The 19,486-nt window shown below is 33.4% G+C and overlaps 3 protein-coding genes across 3 annotated transcripts; all 3 read right to left on the minus strand.

Moving 5' to 3' along the window:
• Positions 1–2,131: 2,131 nt before the first annotated feature.
• Positions 2,132–3,522, minus strand: LOC11412981 (uncharacterized). The gene has a single exon (XM_003606907.4). The coding sequence runs from the start codon at positions 3,125–3,127 to the stop codon at positions 2,216–2,218; it is 912 nt and encodes a 303-aa protein (XP_003606955.1). The 5' UTR covers positions 3,128–3,522; the 3' UTR covers positions 2,132–2,215.
• A 3,153-nt stretch (positions 3,523–6,675) lies between these two features.
• On the minus strand, positions 6,676–7,854 carry LOC11417481 (uncharacterized). The gene has a single exon (XM_003606909.4). It carries the CDS (start codon positions 7,763–7,765, stop codon positions 6,860–6,862), a length of 906 nt encoding a protein of 301 aa, XP_003606957.1. The 5' UTR covers positions 7,766–7,854; the 3' UTR covers positions 6,676–6,859.
• A 4,110-nt stretch (positions 7,855–11,964) lies between these two features.
• Positions 11,965–14,785, minus strand: LOC11416848 (40S ribosomal protein S25-2). Its single transcript, XM_003606910.4, has 4 exons — positions 14,629–14,785; positions 14,463–14,534; positions 13,554–13,688; positions 11,965–12,303 (listed from the first exon to the last, which is right to left on the minus strand). Exons 1-4 carry the CDS (start codon positions 14,629–14,631, stop codon positions 12,190–12,192), a joined length of 324 nt encoding a protein of 107 aa, XP_003606958.1. The 5' UTR covers positions 14,632–14,785; the 3' UTR covers positions 11,965–12,189.
• Between the last annotated feature and the right edge of the window lie 4,701 nt (positions 14,786–19,486).

Here is a 19,486-nt window from a genome sequence, read left to right on the forward strand (position 1 = left end):
CTCCGGAATACTCATGTCTTCGGATCTGCATCGTTGACGACTCCAAAGTCATTGATTTGATCTGCACTAGATCGAAGCTGATTTGACAATCTGAATCGAACAAATACCTGAACGAAACAGGAAAGACAAACAAGTCGCACAACGACGACAAACAAAACAACGTTGCAATAAGACGATGCAATCATGAAAGAAAAAAAACGAAATAGATGTGAATATCATTTATTTGAATAAAGGGAAATATAAAAACAAATTAGAGGTGTGATTTTGGGTCAAAAATTGGGGCCAGAGAGAAAACATGTTTCATAGACAATAAAAATTAATAGTCATTCGAATTAACTGCTAAAAAATATAAATTTACATACACTACAAAATTTGGCCCACCCGGAAGATTATTTCTAGCTCCACCACTGCCAAAAATAAATATTGATAAAATATATTTGTCCAAAAAAGATGTACCATACGCACCATATAATCAAATAACCACACTTTTTCAACTAAACTTTTAAATTTAATATTTTTGTTTTTTATATCATTTTTTAACAAAATTATTATTAGTATTATCACATTCCCTTAACTCAATTATCAGTTGCACATTCCCTTAACTCAATTATTTCTAGTTGCATATTTAAGAATTATATGAATGAGCATATGTAAATGTAAATATTTAGTAATAAATAGATGGAAAATAGAGAAAAAGAAAAGAGAGCCACATGGTGAACGATTAGAAAATTAGTTAGAAAGGAGGGCATTGGTGAGTTGACATGTAAGCAAAGTATAGAGATAATATGAGTAAGTGAGACGCCTCTCTTAAATATCCTTCATTTAATCACTCTTAGTCGATACGAGTCTAACTACTTACATTTGAATTTTAACATTCGAGTCTAAGACTCCTATATATCAAGCACAATAAACCATATTTTTGGAGGAGCGGTTATGGTGCATAAGGAAATCCTTATGCACCGTGCATAAATTTCAACATAATTGCTTCCTACACCCCCAAAGGAAACAAAACAAAACAAAACGAACCAAACGTGGAAACAAACTGAATCATCACCGTCGTTCATCATCATCACCACTGGAATCTTCAATCTCATCATCAACACCGTATTTCATCATCATCATCGTACCGGAATGCCATACCATTTTGTTGTGGAAATGGTTTCTGTGAGTTGTAATCCAAACCCATTTTGATGTGGAAATGGTTTCCAGAATCTTCAATCTCGTCATCATCAACATAGTCGTTCATCATCATCACCGTACCGGAATGCCAAAACCATTTTGTTGTGGAAAATCATTAGATGTACTTAATGGTTTCCAGCAGTTTCCCAGCCATAAATCCCAGCCCATGGATGCGGAAATTCGTGCAGTTATGGTGAAAATCACGAACCCGAATCCACAGTTCCACCTCCAAACCCAGAACCATCGCAACCCACTTCAGAACTCCCCAAGAACACGAAGAAGAAGCTCGCGAGACAACAGAGATGGGAAGCAAAGAAAGTAGAGAAGAAAGCGGCGGCGAAGGAGCAGAAGAAGAAGAAGGAAACCGAACGGAAACGAAAGGAATGGGAACAAAGTTAAAACCTAGATCTACATTATTTGGTTGTTTATCTCTGAAAACCGAGTCTGAATTTGGATTATAGAAGGAAAAGGATTTTTAAAAGTGAAAAAAAATTTGAAATCGGAGCCATTTCCTACTACTCCGGCGGCGCCGCTACTGCCCTAGGGCGGTCGGCCACCGCGCCGGAGGTGTGTAGAAGATGAAGCTTCATCCCAGATCGGTTTCTTAGAGAGAGAGTGAGAGAAAATCTGTTTTTCAAAAGAGTAGAGAGACAAATGACAAACACAAAATGAAAGAAATCTGATGGTTGTGAAGTGTTTATGCACGATGCATAAAGAAATGGCTTATGCACCATGACTTTTGCCTATTTTTGGGACTAAAACTCTAAAACATAAAAAGAGGATCATTTGAAACACCTTCCTCTATAAAGAAATTTCAGTATTTCGGTTAAAATCTTGGGACTAACAGCAGAAAAATATTAAGAAAAAAAATACAATTGATAAGTTTGCAACAAATTAATTAGGTAGCTAAAGTGTCAAAATGAAATGGAAAAACAGAAGAATAAACAATATATAAAAGAGAAAAGTTAGAAGCCAATTTCATTGATTCATTGACATGACATACATAATTACAAAACATTCATTCAAATTTATACAACTAATGATTAAGGATATTTAGAAGGGAAACTCTAATCTTAATAAAGCGTTTAAAAAGAGCTTCAAGTGCTTCCACAAACCCTTGAACAACAGACTCCAAATTTTCCAATTGGTTCTGCAAATGATTGACATTATCTGATTTTCTTGTCACATTAAACACAAAAGACTGCAATGCAGCATCAACATTAGAAAACTCGTTGATATCGGCTTCTTGTGTAAAAGAAACCTTCTTGTTCTGCATCATAAGCTTTGAAACCAAAGACCAATAATTACTTGGTTTCGATTGCGCTGGTCCAGAGATAAAGATCAAAAGTGACTCTAACATTGAAAGAGTAATTACTTCCACATCTCTTAACAAACTAACCAAACTCACTTTTTCATGATCCTTATTGTTGCTAGGAGATAATAGTTTTCCTTTACCTTTCTTCACATTAGCCTTCAAATTCTCCAAAGCTTTGAGGATTGCTTTCTTTACTACCTTCCTAGAAGCCAAGAATTTCCTCACCTCGGCTGTAACCTCCATTTCGCCTCCTCTTTTTCTTCTCATAATCGATTGAAGTTCGCGTGCACATTCCTTCGTATGAATTAGAGAATCCTTTGCTACAGAACAAACATCTAGGAGCCTTAAAGATCCGTCTAAAAGCTCGTCGGTCCATTTCTCTTGACGTGCGTGGACAAGGACTTGTTGAGTAAGAGGTAGCAATACCAAATTTTCAACGCAATCATGTAAAGCTTGTAGATCGGTTAGCTTTTTACCGAACAACGATGAAGAGTTGATTGCGTCGAAAGGCTCTAAATTTGCCAAGTGTTGATTGCATTGTAGAATGAGGGGATGTGGTTTCGACGGCAAGCTTTTCGAGCGAGGTTGGTGATGTGATGTTGGGCTAAAAGGAATGATAGTACTAGTAGCCATTGATTTTTCAACAGAAGAGAGCAAAAGCTCTTTTTTGAATTTGGATCTACCTTTCAGATTAGTTCAATATATATTGAGATTTCAAGAGACATAAGGAATCAAATAGTAACAAAAATCCATAAGGGCTAACTGATTTAGATTCAGATCCATGAAAAATCTCAGTAAGTGTTAATACAATGTCTCTTGCATAGGAACACTACAGCTCAGTACTTAATATCTTTGTCACTTAGCACACGTTTGCACTGAGGTAATCAACCATATTGGTGTGCTAACTTACAATGCAATTAATGCAAGTATAAAATTAACTCTTGGAAATAAAATCACTTTTGTTGTGTTATAAATGAAGTATATAGTACAGAATATACAGATTGAATTAGTTGTACATATTACTAGCAAGTTCTGTGCAGTCTTTCCTAAACCAAGGGAAGTAATAATAAATATACACTTTACATTATAGGAAGACAAGAATCACGTTGTTCATTGAATTTTTAGATTCATAAAATAAAAGAACATGTGCAGGTACTTAATTTTTGACAATTTTTAATCATCAACTTACCTAACTAGACTTATTATCTTGACAGCAGTATGGATTCAAATTGACTTTGAAATTTGAATCCCATGTGGGCATGACAATAATTGATGTGGAGAGGTTTTTAATTGCTATAATGATACTCCACCTCCTTGCTTTCTTCCTCTATCATTTTTGTTGTTATTTTTTTATAAAATTTTGTTATGTTATTTTATTACATACATATGTGAGAAATAATACTTTATTAATATATCTTGTAAAAAAAAGATTTATTAAGATATAGTTTCATTAAAGAAAATACAAAAAGACATTCAATTTTGGTTGGCAATTTTGGAATCTCAGGTTGTTCAAACATTTCAATGAAAAAAAAGGTTTACTTATGCCTTATCTTTCTTTTTTTGGTAATGTTATCTTTCTTTTTTCAGGATCTTCCCATGTGTTTGAGTAAATGGTCATGCGAGAATCTTTGAAAAAAATTAGAATCAAAACATAGCCATACCATTACCCATGTCTTAGTTATAAGAAAATAAAAATGTAGTATATTATTTGGTCCTAATAATATAAAATATGAAACATCCTCTCAAAAAAAAATATGCATACATTTTTCTTTTGAAAGGATAAGAGTGCATTTTTGTTTTTTTTTTTTTCCTCGGATGAGTTTTGGATGAATGTATGAATATGATGATGAAGATGAAGAATAGGAGGAGGAAGAAAGATGAAGAAATGTGAAAAAATTGGGTGTTGGCAGTACACACGTTAGCACGGTAAAAAGAGCGGTAAAAATATGCAATTTAGCCTTAAATATACACACGTTAGCACAGTAAAAAGAGCGGACTCGTACCCGTCTTTCCGCTAGTATATATCACTAAGGTAAAGCGAGATGTAATAAGATTGATCTGAAGATGTGAAATTAACTATAAAATATCACTAAGGTAAAGCGAGGATGTAATTCATGATTCACCCCATTTAAAAGAAAAACAATACACCATCGATGAATTGGTCCATCTGGTAAGGTGAATTGCTTGGTGGAGAAGTTTGCAAATACCAATGACATGATTTAAGTATGCAACATAAAAATTGAACATTATTCTTATTTTGTCTGTGTCATATACACTAAGACAATAAAACATGTAGCATATATTTTTGAAAGATGAGTGTTATATTCTTATTCACAGGTGCTTGAGCGCCGCCCAAGACTTAATCTCTAAACGACGCCATGGTGTTCCTCGTGGTCGGTCTCCTTATCTATCAGTTTTAACTATGATCAGATCAACCTTTATATGGTTTGCATCATTTTGTTACACTAGAGTAAGAGGGGTAAATACATTTACGTTGATGATTAATATTGAAAGTTTTTCGCTAGTGATCATGATTTACTTTTCTCAGTATCTACATTTTATAAAAGCAGGGGCCTTTTAGTCCCTCCTTAGGGGCCTACAAGTACCTTCTTTTTAGTCCCTCTTTGTGTTTGCTTCCTTTAATTTTTGTCAAATAACACAATAGAGGACTACAAGTGTAGGAGAAGAAATGAAAATTTGTTCTAAAGTTTGAACTTTTGTGTTGAAATTTGTTTCATATATAGCAAAAGAGTTGAGTAAGACAAGTACAAATTTGTTTTCCATGATATCATCTTGATTTGAATATAAGATTTAGCATGGTATCATTGTTTATCTTTTCAGGTTGATGTTATAAAAGAAATTAAAAAGTTATGGTTTGTGCATTGTGGTGGAAATTCAGTCTGCAAACTTGTCTGCTGGCACCATATAGTTCTTTATAGGGTGTAAGGTAAAGGTATACACATCACAAACAGGATGCTGGTAAGTATGCAACATAAAATTTGAACATTATTCTTATCTATAGTCCAAGAGACCAGAAAACATGTAGCATATATTTTTTATATGTTGCTTACTTCTCTATGATTCATGGGGTTGCTTGTTAATCTTCTCACTTACCATTGTAAATTCACAAGCTACTTCTCTAGTCTCATATATAGGTAAAAAGAAATGCAGTTGATAATATTTAATTTTTCCAAAAGGAAAAAAAAAAAAATGTGATTGTATTTCCAAAATTCGTCGTCATGGACATTTATTCCATGAGAACCAAAGTGTTCTTGGAAAAATAAAACCTAAATCGATTAAAAGGTATTTTTAGGAATAATACCATGACTTCACAATCCCTCCTGAATTTTTCTGATGTAATTGAGTGTTTACCGCATTTATCTAGCCTCCTTCTCCCTTTGTGGCTGGGATAGTGTTTGTGCTAGGTCTAGGAGTGCAGCGCTCGAGAGCATGGTCATAGGAGCGACATTGTGTGCATAAACTTTCGTATTGGACTTGATACCATTCTCCATTGATTCCAACTTTTGCTTACCACCGGCTCATTCAAATCAATTTCAACACACACTCTTGCAAATCTTCCGTGTTCTATTTGCGAAGTATGAAGATCAACCTTGACCGGGAATCCTATGGCTGATGCAAGAGCCCGCAGAAAACTCTCATCATGATAGACAAGGTTTAGGCTAGGAATTCTCACCCAAACCATGGTTTTGTCGATGGTTGACGTTGCTGCATTGAAGGTGGCTGTCCATTGACGAATTTAGAGATAGTGATCAAATATCTTCCAAGGGAACCAAGAAAAATCTATGTTTACCGTCTTGTTTACAAACATGATTGTCATGTTATGCCTTTTTTTTAATATGACATCATGTTTACAAGAAACTTACATATTTCTCTTGGTCATTATTGAAGATGTTGAGAAGGGAAACTCTGGTTCTAATTAGTAATTACCGCTAGCGTCAATGGTTGATAGCTATGTAACATCGACATTTTAGATTATCAGTGTATATGTGCCCACGTGTTAGTGTCGTGTTCGGTATTTGTGTCTAAGATTCGCATATGCATACTCCTCTTAGGAGTGATTTTTACCATATATATGGATGGATCCAAGGTTAAGGGTGCAATATCACAAGGTAAAGTGAGAGAGACAATAAAAGAAAAACAATACAAATTTCAATTGAAAATGAGACTTTGAAAAATGGTCAAGACTTTGAAATAAAAATTTTACAATTATACATTCATGTCATTTGATGAACTTTTTACCATCGAAGTAACAGGTACATAACACATTATCTACAATTGTATTATACAGAAAAGATGCAATATATGTTGCAAAATTCTAATGCATCTGTTTCATAACTCATTCAACTAGTGATTAAGGATGTTGAGAAGGGCAACTCTGATTTTAATCAAACGCCTAAACAAAGATTCAAGTCCTTCTTCAAGATCTTGTATGCATGATCCTAAATTCACCAACTTATTTTGCAAATTTTCAATGTCACTTGACTTGCTTCTCATGTTGAATGCAAAGAATTCCAAAGCAGTGTCCACTTTTGCAAACTCATTCTCATCTTCACCTTGTGATAATGAGTTTGATACCTTTTTGCTATTCATTAGCTTTGATACCAAAGACCAACTACTCCTCTTTGATTGTGTTCCACACATAAAAATCAACAATGATTCAAATAAAGAAAATGTAATCATTTCAACCTCTTTCAACAAACTAACTGTTGCCACAGTTTGATAGTCTTTATTGCTATTGATACATAAACTGCATTTATTTGCATTACCTTTCAAATTTTCCAATGCTTTGAAAATAGCCTTTCTCACCACTTTCCTTGATGTCAAGAATTTCTTAACCTCTATTGTAACCTCAGCTTCACCTCCTCTCCTTCTTCTTATAATCGATTGAAGTTCACGCGCACACTCTTTCGTGTGAAGTAGTGCGTCTTTTGTCGCTGTGCATGTATCTAGAAGCCTTAATGAGCCTTCCAAAAACTCATCAACCCATTTCTCTTGGCTTTGTTTGACAAATGCTTCTTGTGTTAGAGGTAGTTGAACCAATTTTTCAATGCATATATGCAAATCTTGAAGGATGTTTAGTTTGTGGCTGAGGACTAAAGAGGAGGAGGTGGAATCAGAATTACTATTAGCACCTCCTAATCTAGCTAAATGTTCATTGCATTGTAGAATTATAGGGTGTGGTTTAGAAGGTAAACTATTAGAACGAGCATGGTTATGATGAGATTTAGTGTTTAATGAAGAGAATTCCATTTTTTCACAAGAAAAAAAGTGTTAACTGTTAAGGTGGAATATGTGCAAATGAATTGCTAATTTGCTATCTTTCCTAGGAAATTGATCAATATATAAGGGATATGAGACATTAGGAATCTTATCTTAAAAAATTAAATTTATAAGTTAAATTATAAAGATTGATCTTGACATTTATCAGATTTGTTAGTTATAATGTCTCCCCCACCATATCCTTACAACTCATACCACAATTTTTTTATTACTTGTTTATTTTCTAATGATTTTTTAACCATGTTTGGGCCATTTTTTTATGGTTCATTGTATCTTTATTATACATCACACGAGGGACATTGACATTTTCTCTGGTGGTTGCTATTGACATTAATTATATCTTGTCTTTTGTAGAAAATTATTTTATCAACACATCATATTCATAGATGCAGGTACTAGCTAGCAAAACTCCAGCTTAACTGGCATGCACCTCTTGGTAATCAATTTTGACTACTTGCCAATGATTATGCTATTAATACTTTTATATCACTTTCTAGTAATATGATTATGGCCAATTAAAAAGAACTAAGAAGGTGAGTATAATTTCTCCAATTAAATACAAAAATGCAATGAAAGATATACAATTGCATTGTCTTCTGCCTTGTCTTTCTTCCTTATATTTTGGTTTAAGTCAAGCCGGATTCTACTGTGTACCACCTTAAAAATGATAGATGGTTCACATTGGAATAGTACTTAAGAATTACTCGAAACTTTAGTGACAAACGACAACTCTTTTTAGAAGTAGAAGTTCATGGTTCTCCTCATTCTTATGGTTGAGACGATGACCTGATTAGTATTAGTTTGACAAAAACAATTGAGAAAATGAATGTGTTGAGTTTTGAGACACTCATATTCATTTTAGACATACTGTATACAGCGAAAACAATTATAATGAACTGGTCGCGAATGAATTATTAGTCTTGGATTTGAAACACAGTGGAAAACAGCTATTGGAAATTAAAAATGAAAAGAAGCGCTACAGTTATTATTTAGTCTTTCGTGAGACTTTCGTGAAACATTTTTCGCTTGATCTAGCGTTTTCCTATTTGTTTTCTCTTATTTGTATCGAAGTGACAACAGTCAAGTCAAAATCTTGTTCATAAAGACGAGGAGGACTGTTAACTTCTACTATTAAAAGGTAATGTCACATATGGAGTTTCGAACAATTTTCAAGTACCGGTCCCCTGCAAACTAACTATCAAAGTGTTTCTCACAAAGAGAGGAAAAAATAATCCACAGACAAATTTTAGGGATCAGGTGCAATGAAAGTGTTGGATTTTTGTCTCTGATTGAGTGGAGTTAAGAGGAAGGTACTAAAACATTATTGCTGAATAATTTTTAGTACCGCAAGTTTAAGTTCTGACGGTGATAGTGTACCATAGATTTTGATGTTCTGTGAGAGAGATATCATACCATGAGGAAAGTGTCCATTGATTTTATTATCCTCATAATAACAAAAAGACAAGCATCACATTGTTCGTAGTATATTAATGAGATTGAGCCCATGACATATAATTGAGGACAATAATATATTTTGTTTATTGCTCAACAACCAATCTAATCAGCTTCAATATTGATCCAAATAATTAAGTGGGGTCAATAGAGTCAAATCAATACCTTAATTGAAGTCTACATGTGGCTAGAAATAATATGCATGCGTAAAAAACAAAGATTAGAAAACTAGACCAAAACATTTATAAACTGATAAACCAAAACAATTAAGATGATTAACCAAATTAAAACATTTGTTTTGGACATTAATTCCTCAAACTTCTTTATAGCTTAACTCTTTGGTACTTCAATTTGTTTCCCAACAAGACTTGAATGAATATTTCTAAATATGGAAGTTAGTATTTGAGTATTTGATAATATATAATCATTAGCAAAAACTATATTAGTTACATTCATGTACAAATATGGGGCACTTTGTATTTACTTAAATGTTGATGGGGTTAAAAATGAATTTAGTGATTATAGATGAATCAGAGTGGTAGCAGCAGCTTCTTTGAAGTTGCTGATTATAGACAAAGATCCATTGTCTGTGTTTGAAGATGTTAAAATCAACTCCTTAAATCCCTTGAAATTTTCCAAGAACTTTGAACTGTCTCCTGTCTTTTCCTTCGAACCGTTATTCGAAGTTCGGTTATGCTTTCTTTTGATTACAGCAGGATATCTTTAGCAAAGCTAGAGAACTAGGAGCTTCAGAGACCCTATTAGTAATTCATTCACACATGTTTTGCAAGATTTGTGTGCCAAGGAGTGTTTTATAGCTTGCAACTGAAGAATCTTATCAGTGTATTTATGGAAATCATTGAGGTTCCAGCTTATTGATGAGGAGGAGGTGATGATTTCAGAAGCCTTCAGTCTGTGCAGATGCTCATCATTTTGTGATATGAAAAGGTTAAAACTTTATGGAGGATTTCAATTTGGCAGCAAATGTATTGCCTAAACTATACCTAAGTTTTCTTATGCTCTGCTACCATATTCTCCATATATTTATTATATTATATAATGGAAAATCTATTGTTGCAGACAAGAGGAATATACTCTTCTCCAAGTGTTACAAAGTTGGCTTAGAATATCATCATAACATAGATATGGTTCCTTAGGACACCTTGACACTGTCTGTGAAATGCTTCCTGCAAACCATGCTTCCCAGCTCATTACCAATTTTCAACTCAGAAATCTGCCATACACAGGGCTATCTGCGCATGCATGAATCCAACCAAACAGTTTCAGATATAAAATTCAAATCATGTGTTTAACCAGGGCACAATACCACAGAATTTGGATCTTTTGTCCAGAGCAAAAGAAACCATTCTTATTTTGTTTATTATGCTGTTTACAAACCTCTTCAGTTTGGATAAACAACTTTAATTAGAAAATGTTATATTAGTTTATAAAAGGTTGGCAATATTTTCCATTTGGAACATAATTGGTGTATTAGACTCAATGGACCTATCAAGTGGTGCCTGATACTTGCTATATACCCAAGATCACTGATAATAATCAAAGTAGATGGTTGTATTTATATTTTTCACTCCTGCAAGCAACAACTATGCCAGATTTCCTTCAAAAAAAAAAAACTATGCCAGATTGTTGATTGTCATTCCACTACTTTCAAGATTTTCATCATAACATGTTGCTGCATTGGCAAAACACTAAAAAGACCAGAGTATATGCTGTGCAAGTTGTTACATAAAAATGGAGAATGGTAATAATTGCTTCATACCATTTGGCAATCTAACAAGAACTCCTTATGACTTAAATGCTAACATGTTAATAGGAACTCCAATGAAGAAAGATCCAATGAAGAGTAAATAGGTCTCACCATGTGCATATATATTATGCTCATTTAAAAAAAAAAATATTAAAAAAAAGATAGCAAGAATAACATGAATTTGAAAGGTGTGATCAACTTATACATAGGTAGCAATTTTTTTCTCCAAAGAGGGTCCTTATATAGGGTTCGGCAATTAATAGGTACCCATTTTTTTTCTCCATTGAGGTAGTACTCCTCATTGAAGATGCCTTAGGTGTGTATACATGATGACTGCAAGTTCACTGCACTATTATAGTCCAGAGATATGTTGAGCAAGTTGTGTTCATAAAAATGGAAGATGGTAATAATCGTTTCATTTTACTATGCAATAAATTAATCACATAGTTTGAGTAATATATGTAAATACGATTTCCATTAGCATAAAATAGTCTTTAAGTACCAGAGAAAGTATAAACAAAATTTAAAAGCCAACTTTATACTATTGAAAGTATAAAGTTTAATAATATACACATTGCAAGTTTAATAATAGTTTTATTGAATAAAAAGATGACGCATTGAAATCACAAATTATTTTCAGTCATAATACCCAGGTGTAAATATAAAAATGAGAATGCCACAATTCACATCAGCGAACAAATAAAAATTGGAAAAACAAAATCTTCGGATAATCATTTAATACCATTAGTGACAAGATTTATCGTAAGGACCTTCGACGATTTACAGGAGTTTATCAAATTTTCAAACTTCAGATTTTGAACATTTCAATAAAATACCGTGACCAAATAAAATAGGTATTCAAACTCATAAGCCATCTGACTAGATCATGAACAAAAAACAAAGTGCAACCATCAGAAGTCAGGTTGCAAACTGGTATGGAAAATGAATCTCCAACAAAAGCAGTTTGACTTAATAAAATAGATCAGAATAAAACTGCCACAAATCCAATCCAAAAACGATCATAGATAGATGTCAAATAAACGATATAAAAAGAATCTCCGGCTATGGATTCAGCAAAACTAATACAAGCTTGAAAAATGTGCATCTCAAAGTAGAAAATAACATTACATAGCAACTTCTACTGATACTCTGCAACTTAAAATCAGTATCACACCTAGGTGTTTGTAGCCCTGGTGTAAATCTGCTGACTTGAATGAGCAGACACCAACCTGATTAAACCTTTAGCCATCAAGTCTCTTATTGCCCTCCTTGCAAGTGATCCATTAATCTGCATAGACCCACAAAAGACATTCCATTATTGATGAATTTAATTGAGATAGAACATTACAAATAGTCACATGCATTTGGTATTTGTATTTGACTTGAGTGAATGTGCAAGCAAACAAAGGTGTGCATCACACTAGAATGCTTAGTTAACAGAATATAAAACATACCACAACATTTTACAATTAAAGTTTTTTACTTAAACCAAATAATACATTAGGCCAAACTTACAAGCAACTGCAGAAACTTAGAATGACAACTAAGACTGCACAAAAATAAACTTACAATGCACAAGGAGACTAATGCAAAAACATCACTATAAATGCAGAGGTGGTAATAACAAAATGAAAATAAGAAATCTAAGGCCTCAATAACTTTATTAAGACATTTTCCATTATCATTTAAATTTGTGCAGAGATCACTTGTGAATAACTGCAATTTTCGGAAACAGGGAAAATGGCATAAAATTGTAATCATTATATCCAAAATTGCATCATCCATAGCTAACATTTCATCTTCTCTCTATCATAATGGTTCGCTTCGAGAGACGCACATTTTCATATTGGCAAAGCTAAATTAAGTACATATTTTAGAAAATGAAAATAAAAATGTTTAAACAAAAGCAAATGAGGCCTATATTCTCAGAAACACCTGCAAATACATACTCTACTACAGACATGAGAGTCTCTTGAAATCTAAACAAATACACAACATCTGAGACTCTAACCAATATGTTCTGTGATTTCTACACTCAAGCCACATTTAGCACAGAAATTCTGGTTAACATATCCAAAACAATATTAAACAGACCAAAATGCGGATAGAACATATAGGCTAAAAAGTGGAGCTGAAAACTAGTAATGAAAATCATAGGTTCAAAATACTAGCCACTTAAACAATATGACAGAAATTAAGAGTCTCTTAAACAACTTATCAGAAAATACGAGCCGCTTTAACAATACAAGAGAATCATTATGTGTGGAAACCAATTCCACCAATACTAGGACTAAAAAATTTAGATGGAACAAGCATCACTCGACTAGTCTTGAAAAATGATGAGCATCAAGACAGGACAAAGCAATAAAAACAGAATAACCACTTTGACAGATCCTAGGTTTAAAAGATTTCCAATGATGCAGTAAAACTCTTACATAAGACAGAATGCTTTGCAACATAATAATACACGCATACAATTATTCATCATTATCACAAATCTATCCACAACATAAGAAAAGGCAGTAGTAAAAGAATTACCCTCAAACGATCAGAGAGGACAGAAGGAGTGATGAGCTTGTATTTGGGTGCTTCAGTTAGGAGCTTGTCATAGGTACCCTGATCAAACAGCACCATGTTGTTCACCTTCTCCTTTTGCTTTCCCTTGCTCCACTTCTGTTAAAACACAAAAAATGACCCTTAATATCACTCTACCAAATCACATTGTTTAAATCAAAAAAATTTGCATCTTTAATTTTTAAATTAGCATTAGAAAACAAAGAATTTTCCTTCGGTTTCCAAAGAGATTGTTTAAAATTAAAAAGCAATCATTTTGCAAAAACTAACCTTTACCAGAATGTATAAAGGCCCTGTTTGGATAAAACAGCTTATAGCATAAGCACTTATTAATTATCATGATTTTGTATAATCTACTTATAAAGGATGTTTGGGTTTATTCATTTGAGCTTACCCACTATCATAACTTTGTGAGACTGCTTGGAAGAATTTATGAAAACAATTTATGACAACTTTCAAGAGCTTTTTTCATCTTACTATCATAAGTTCTCCAATAAAGACAACTTATAGCATACACACAAAAAAAAAATTACCATTTGCTATAAAAATAGCTGCTTATACATAAGTGATTATTACAAGTGCATGTGATATGAGCTGTTGATCCAAAAAGGCCAAAAATCTAATTTAACTGTTTTTGCATGACCTATTTAAATAAGCTATCTTGGAGAACTTCTGAAAATGAGTTAAAAACAGCTTACGAAAAATGTTATAAGCTTATGTAAGTAGATAAACTCAAATAATTCAATCCAAACAGACCCATATAATTGATTGACAGGAGCAGCATCAAACAATGAATCAAATCTCAAAATTCATTACTTATAAAACAAATCTAAGTAATTCAGTATTCATTACTTAAAAAGGAGAAAATCGAACCTTCTTCTTCTGTTTGCCACCGCCAGATTTGGCTGGCTTGGATGAAGGAGGAGGAGCTGCCTTCTTGGGTGCCTGCAAAAAATAACCGACAAAATGAATTACAGAGATGAGTATTGAGAAGTGTAGAAAGAGATGAAATTGAACTGATGAAGAGAAAGATACACACCATGATTTCGGTTGAGAGGGAGGAGCAGGTCTGAGACGGAGGCGCGAGCTGCTATGCTATCAGCGGAGACGATGAAACCCTAGATTTCTTAGAAGAAAGATGCTTTTTATATTGGCTTCTTAAAGCTACGTCGTTTGGACCTTGTTTTCTTTTGGGCCGTGAGGCATTTAACGTACTGGGCCTAGGTGTATGTCTCAGTTTTCATTTGATGATTGCTGTTTACACTCAACAAAGGCTTAAACACACCAGAAAAAAAAAACATAAATGTTCATCGATAGTTAACTGCTGTCGGTTAAAATTCATTGAGTGAAGTGTAAACAACATCCTTATTTTTATTTTAAAGCAGGTCCAAATGTCCAATAGAGTTTTTTTGTCACACTCGTACACTTTTAAATGTGAAGCTGGAAAATATTCATTCACTAGTAATAGTAATATAATCATATTTTACACAAATATTTAATCATAGGAAGAAAAAAATATTATGTAGTAAGTTTAGTTTTTATACTTTAAAGATTGTAGTAGTTTTAAATGCGAATGCTGGAGTCCTGCCGATTAACAAGTTTGAATTGCCCCATCCAGAGTAAGACAATTGTTGCAGTTAGACGTTTGTTTGTACCTCCCAACTACAACAATTGTCTTACCTTTGAATGGGGTAAATTCAAACTTGCCAAGCAGCAGGACTCCAATATTCGACCGGCATTCCCAATGTCCCAATGTTCCGTACCTAATGACGATCTTCTGGCGGAATCAAGTTGTTGATGATATCTTCAGTTGATCTTAGCAACGTTACCCGCATATCGATCCACTGGAACATGTTGTGCTCCCAAAATATGTTCGTCACGTTTTTGTCGTTCGTTAATTCCACCCAAGTGAATGAAACTCTCCCCTCGTCGAGCGTTGGACGTTTATATCGAACGTGTTCCACCCTCCTTGTGTCTCTGGGGTTGACTCCTTGGTTGAATTCAGTCAGTTCATTCTTGAGACCTCTTAACGTTACACCAAGGTACCGAATCTTCAACCTCTGAGGTTCTCCGCCGTTGAATTATGCATGAACGTCGATCCACCCGGCCATTGTTTCAAATCTACAAAATTATAAATTAAAAATAATCAATGAAAAACTCATTCACACACTTGTAGTGAAAATTTGACATAAACCCTAAAAATCTTAAACAAACCCTAAAAAAATTGTAAAAATTTGAAAAAAAAAATATAAATTTAAGCAATATAACTTCATTATAACAGGTATTCATAATATATGTTAATAGCATTTCAGATCTACAACATAACTATATTAAAAACAAAAATTCAAACCCTATAAAATTTATAAAATTAAAAAATATATGTATATATAAATTTAAGCAATATAACTTCATTATAACAGATATTCATAATATATGTTAATAGCATTTCAGATCTACAACATAACTATATTAAAAAAAAAAATCAAACCCTAAAAAATTTATAAAAGTCAAAAAAAAATATAAATTTAAGTAATATAACTTCATTATAACAGGTATTCATAATATATGTTAACATCATTTAAGATCTACAACATAACTATATTAAAAATAAAAATTCAAAATTTAATAATTAAACAACAACTAAAATTATAAACATATAAACACATATACTAACTAAAATGTATGACAATAGCATAAGTGACAACTTACTTGTGATTTAGTGGAATTTTTTTTGGATGATTTGGTAGTATTTTTTTAGAGAGAGTGAAAATTTAAGAGAAAGATAGTGATGATGGAATAAGTGTCTGGAATTATGGCCACTGACTTGAATTTATCACGAACACAACGGCAGTTAACAACCGCTGGAAACCAGCGGCAGTTAACTGCCGGCGCATGGCCTAACAGTTGTTAACGGCCGGTGCGGGTAAAAGCGTCATTTACTTGTGTTAATAGGAAATATTCATTATCAAAAAAGCAATTTTCAAAATTCATTGAGTGAAGTGTAAACAACATTGTTCTTTTTATTTTCAAGCAGGTCCAAATGTCCAATAGAGTTTTTTTGTCACACTCGTAGACTTTTAAATGTGAAGCTGGAAAAAGATTCATTCACCAGTAATAGTAATATAATCATATTTTACACAAATATTTAATTATAGGAAGAAAAAAAAAATTATGTAGTAAGTTTAGTTTTTTTACTTTAAAGATTGTAGTAGTTTTAGGCTTTGTTTGGGAGTTTGAAGGGTAGGGAAATGAAGGTTTTGTTAGGATGAGATGAGATTAGAGAAATCTTTCAAAAAAAATTGAGAGAGTGTTTTTCTTTATTTGATGGTGGCCGGGGTTTGAACTCCGGACATTATATATAGTTATGCATTGTCTCTACTATTTAAGTTAAGCTTTACAAGGAGGATATAGAGTGTTTTCTAGTAAATGATAAAAGAATACTTTTAATTAATATACTTTTAATTTTGCGAGTATCATAACAATATATATTGTATTTGGAAAACTTACTAAAACCTTCTTTCAATACAATTTTGTAATCCTTTCAAATTGGATGAATTTTCTATATTAAAGAAAACTAAGTTTTCGATGCCTTTCTACCAAAAAAAAAAAAAACTAAGTTCCTCAAAACCTTCATCTCTCAGAGTTTTTCTTTCTTTCTTCTTTTATTTTTAAGCCCTCACTTTCCCTCCCCTTCAGACTCCCTCACAAACCTTAATTTTGAATAGAGAACATGGCCTCTACCTACCATGATTCCTTTCCACAACATAGCTCACAATTTGTTCTCGTTACTCGTATGAAGGACAAGTCTTTGCTCACTGCTTGTTCTTTCTTCAATGTGTGTCCCATCGTCTATTCGATCTATAAAGGAACTATGACCACCGTTTCCCTGTAAACATATGGCTCTAAGATAAAGCGTCTTAGAAAACCCATAGGTTAATTATTGAAATTATTTTTGATAACATGTCCCATTGTCCCAATTTATCAATCGGAATGATTCATTAATGATCATAACACTTCAACTCATTAGTTGATAACCTAGCTATTAAATAATAAGAGAAATGATTCATAAACACCCTTTTCCATACCACTTTTATACACACCCTAGTGGCAGGGTAATTTGGTAATTTCACAAGTCCATTTTTTTCAATTCTTTCACTCTCTCCCACCATCACTAACCTCCATCGCCGCCATCACCATCGCCGGTCACCGCCATCTCCAACGTCACCTGCGTTCGTCCTTCGCCACCACCGGTGTTTTGGTTGTTTTTTTTCCTTCAGATATTCGCCGGCACGTCGGATCTACGTCGCCATTTCCCTTTTGAATTTTCGGCCGTCTCAGATCCGATCCAGTTATCTCACCGACGACGACGACCGTCTCAGATTTACCACTATTTCTTCTTCTTCGTTTCATTCCGGTTGGTGGGACAGGGACGACGTGACGGTGAGGCGAGAGGAGGACGAAGGAGGGAGTGGTGGAGGTAAAGAAGTTGATGGAGACGACGACGGTGACAGAGTTGGTAGGACAGAGGTAGCCTAGATCTGAAACGAAAGATGGGAGATTGTCATTTCATTCGCTGTCGTCGGAAAAATTGGGCCGCCGGCTGTGATGGTGAGTTTTGGTTGAGGGAGGATGGAGAAAAAGGTCCAGGAGTAGAGAGAGAGGGAAAAATGCATGCTCTCAATTTGTTTTTTATTTTATTTTTCATTTTTTTGAGATATCATTATTTATTGTTTTTTTATTGGTATATGAGAGAGGTGTAGAGTGGTATGTTGCCACATAAGTGTGTCCATGTATCATCTCTCATTAAATAACTTGATTGAGCTTATTCAACTCTTCTAATTTATTTTTCAAAAAACAAACAGTATAATTCTTGTAAATTATTCTAAAAACTTAGCACTGCTCTTAATTTTATTTTGGGTGTTAGCACGTTCCTGTAAATAATTGTTTTTATACCATTGCATGTTGATGAAGCAACTCACTGTCACATGACATCATCATCTCACGTGGCATCTCATCTCATGTCATGAAAGTCAAATTACAATCTGTTAAGGTTAAGATACCGTAAAAACAATTTTGTCTTCCGCAATAGATTTGGTAAAGATCATGTCGATGGAGCACAAATTCACACTTAACTTTTTTGTTGATAATGGTTTTGTAAGAGTTGTTATTTCCTTTCGTTGATGTTTGGTAGCACAATGAGACAATTATGCAGTGAGTGCTCTTTGTCGTCTGCTACTCCTGATGTAATAAAGAATCTCGAACCATATCCAAAAATATCATCATATATAGACTATAAGAATAGGAGAATAATTAATTATCCAAACATTAATATCCCATATTCGACTTTTAATTATATGAGTTTTTATATATATAGCATTGGTTCTTGTCCATTAATTCTACTTACATACGTTGAACAAATTTCGTTTCTTTTTGAGCATCACGAATGTAAAATAATTGGTCATATATACCCAAGCATATTTCTTAACTATGTATTCCAACTGAAGACAAAAGTTTATCCTCTTTGATTATTGGTGGGTCTATTGTATTTGGGACAGAAAGAAGGATTAAGAATCATTACAAATGTGCCAATTGCCACATTATCATCGAAAATATCATAGAATTTTTGTGAACACACACAAAGTCGTGAGCATCTTAGTTTTTATGTAAAATTGACAAACTTAAAGGTTTAATTGTTATATAAAGATATTTATGCAAATTAGACTAGCTAGCTAGACTTAATTCAATTGGTGGAGCTTGTGACGAGATCAAGGTTTTTGGAATCAATTCTAAACCGTTGAACTTTGTCTAATTGTTTAATTAAACTGTGGATTTTTTTTTTTCTTTCTTAAACTGTGGAAATTATTGAGAATATATCCGATTAGGTGCATCACTGGTTT

The sequence above is a fragment of the Medicago truncatula genome, chromosome 4 (genome assembly GCF_003473485.1).
Source record: "Medicago truncatula cultivar Jemalong A17 chromosome 4, MtrunA17r5.0-ANR, whole genome shotgun sequence".
Taxonomy (NCBI): domain Eukaryota; kingdom Viridiplantae; phylum Streptophyta; class Magnoliopsida; order Fabales; family Fabaceae; genus Medicago; species Medicago truncatula.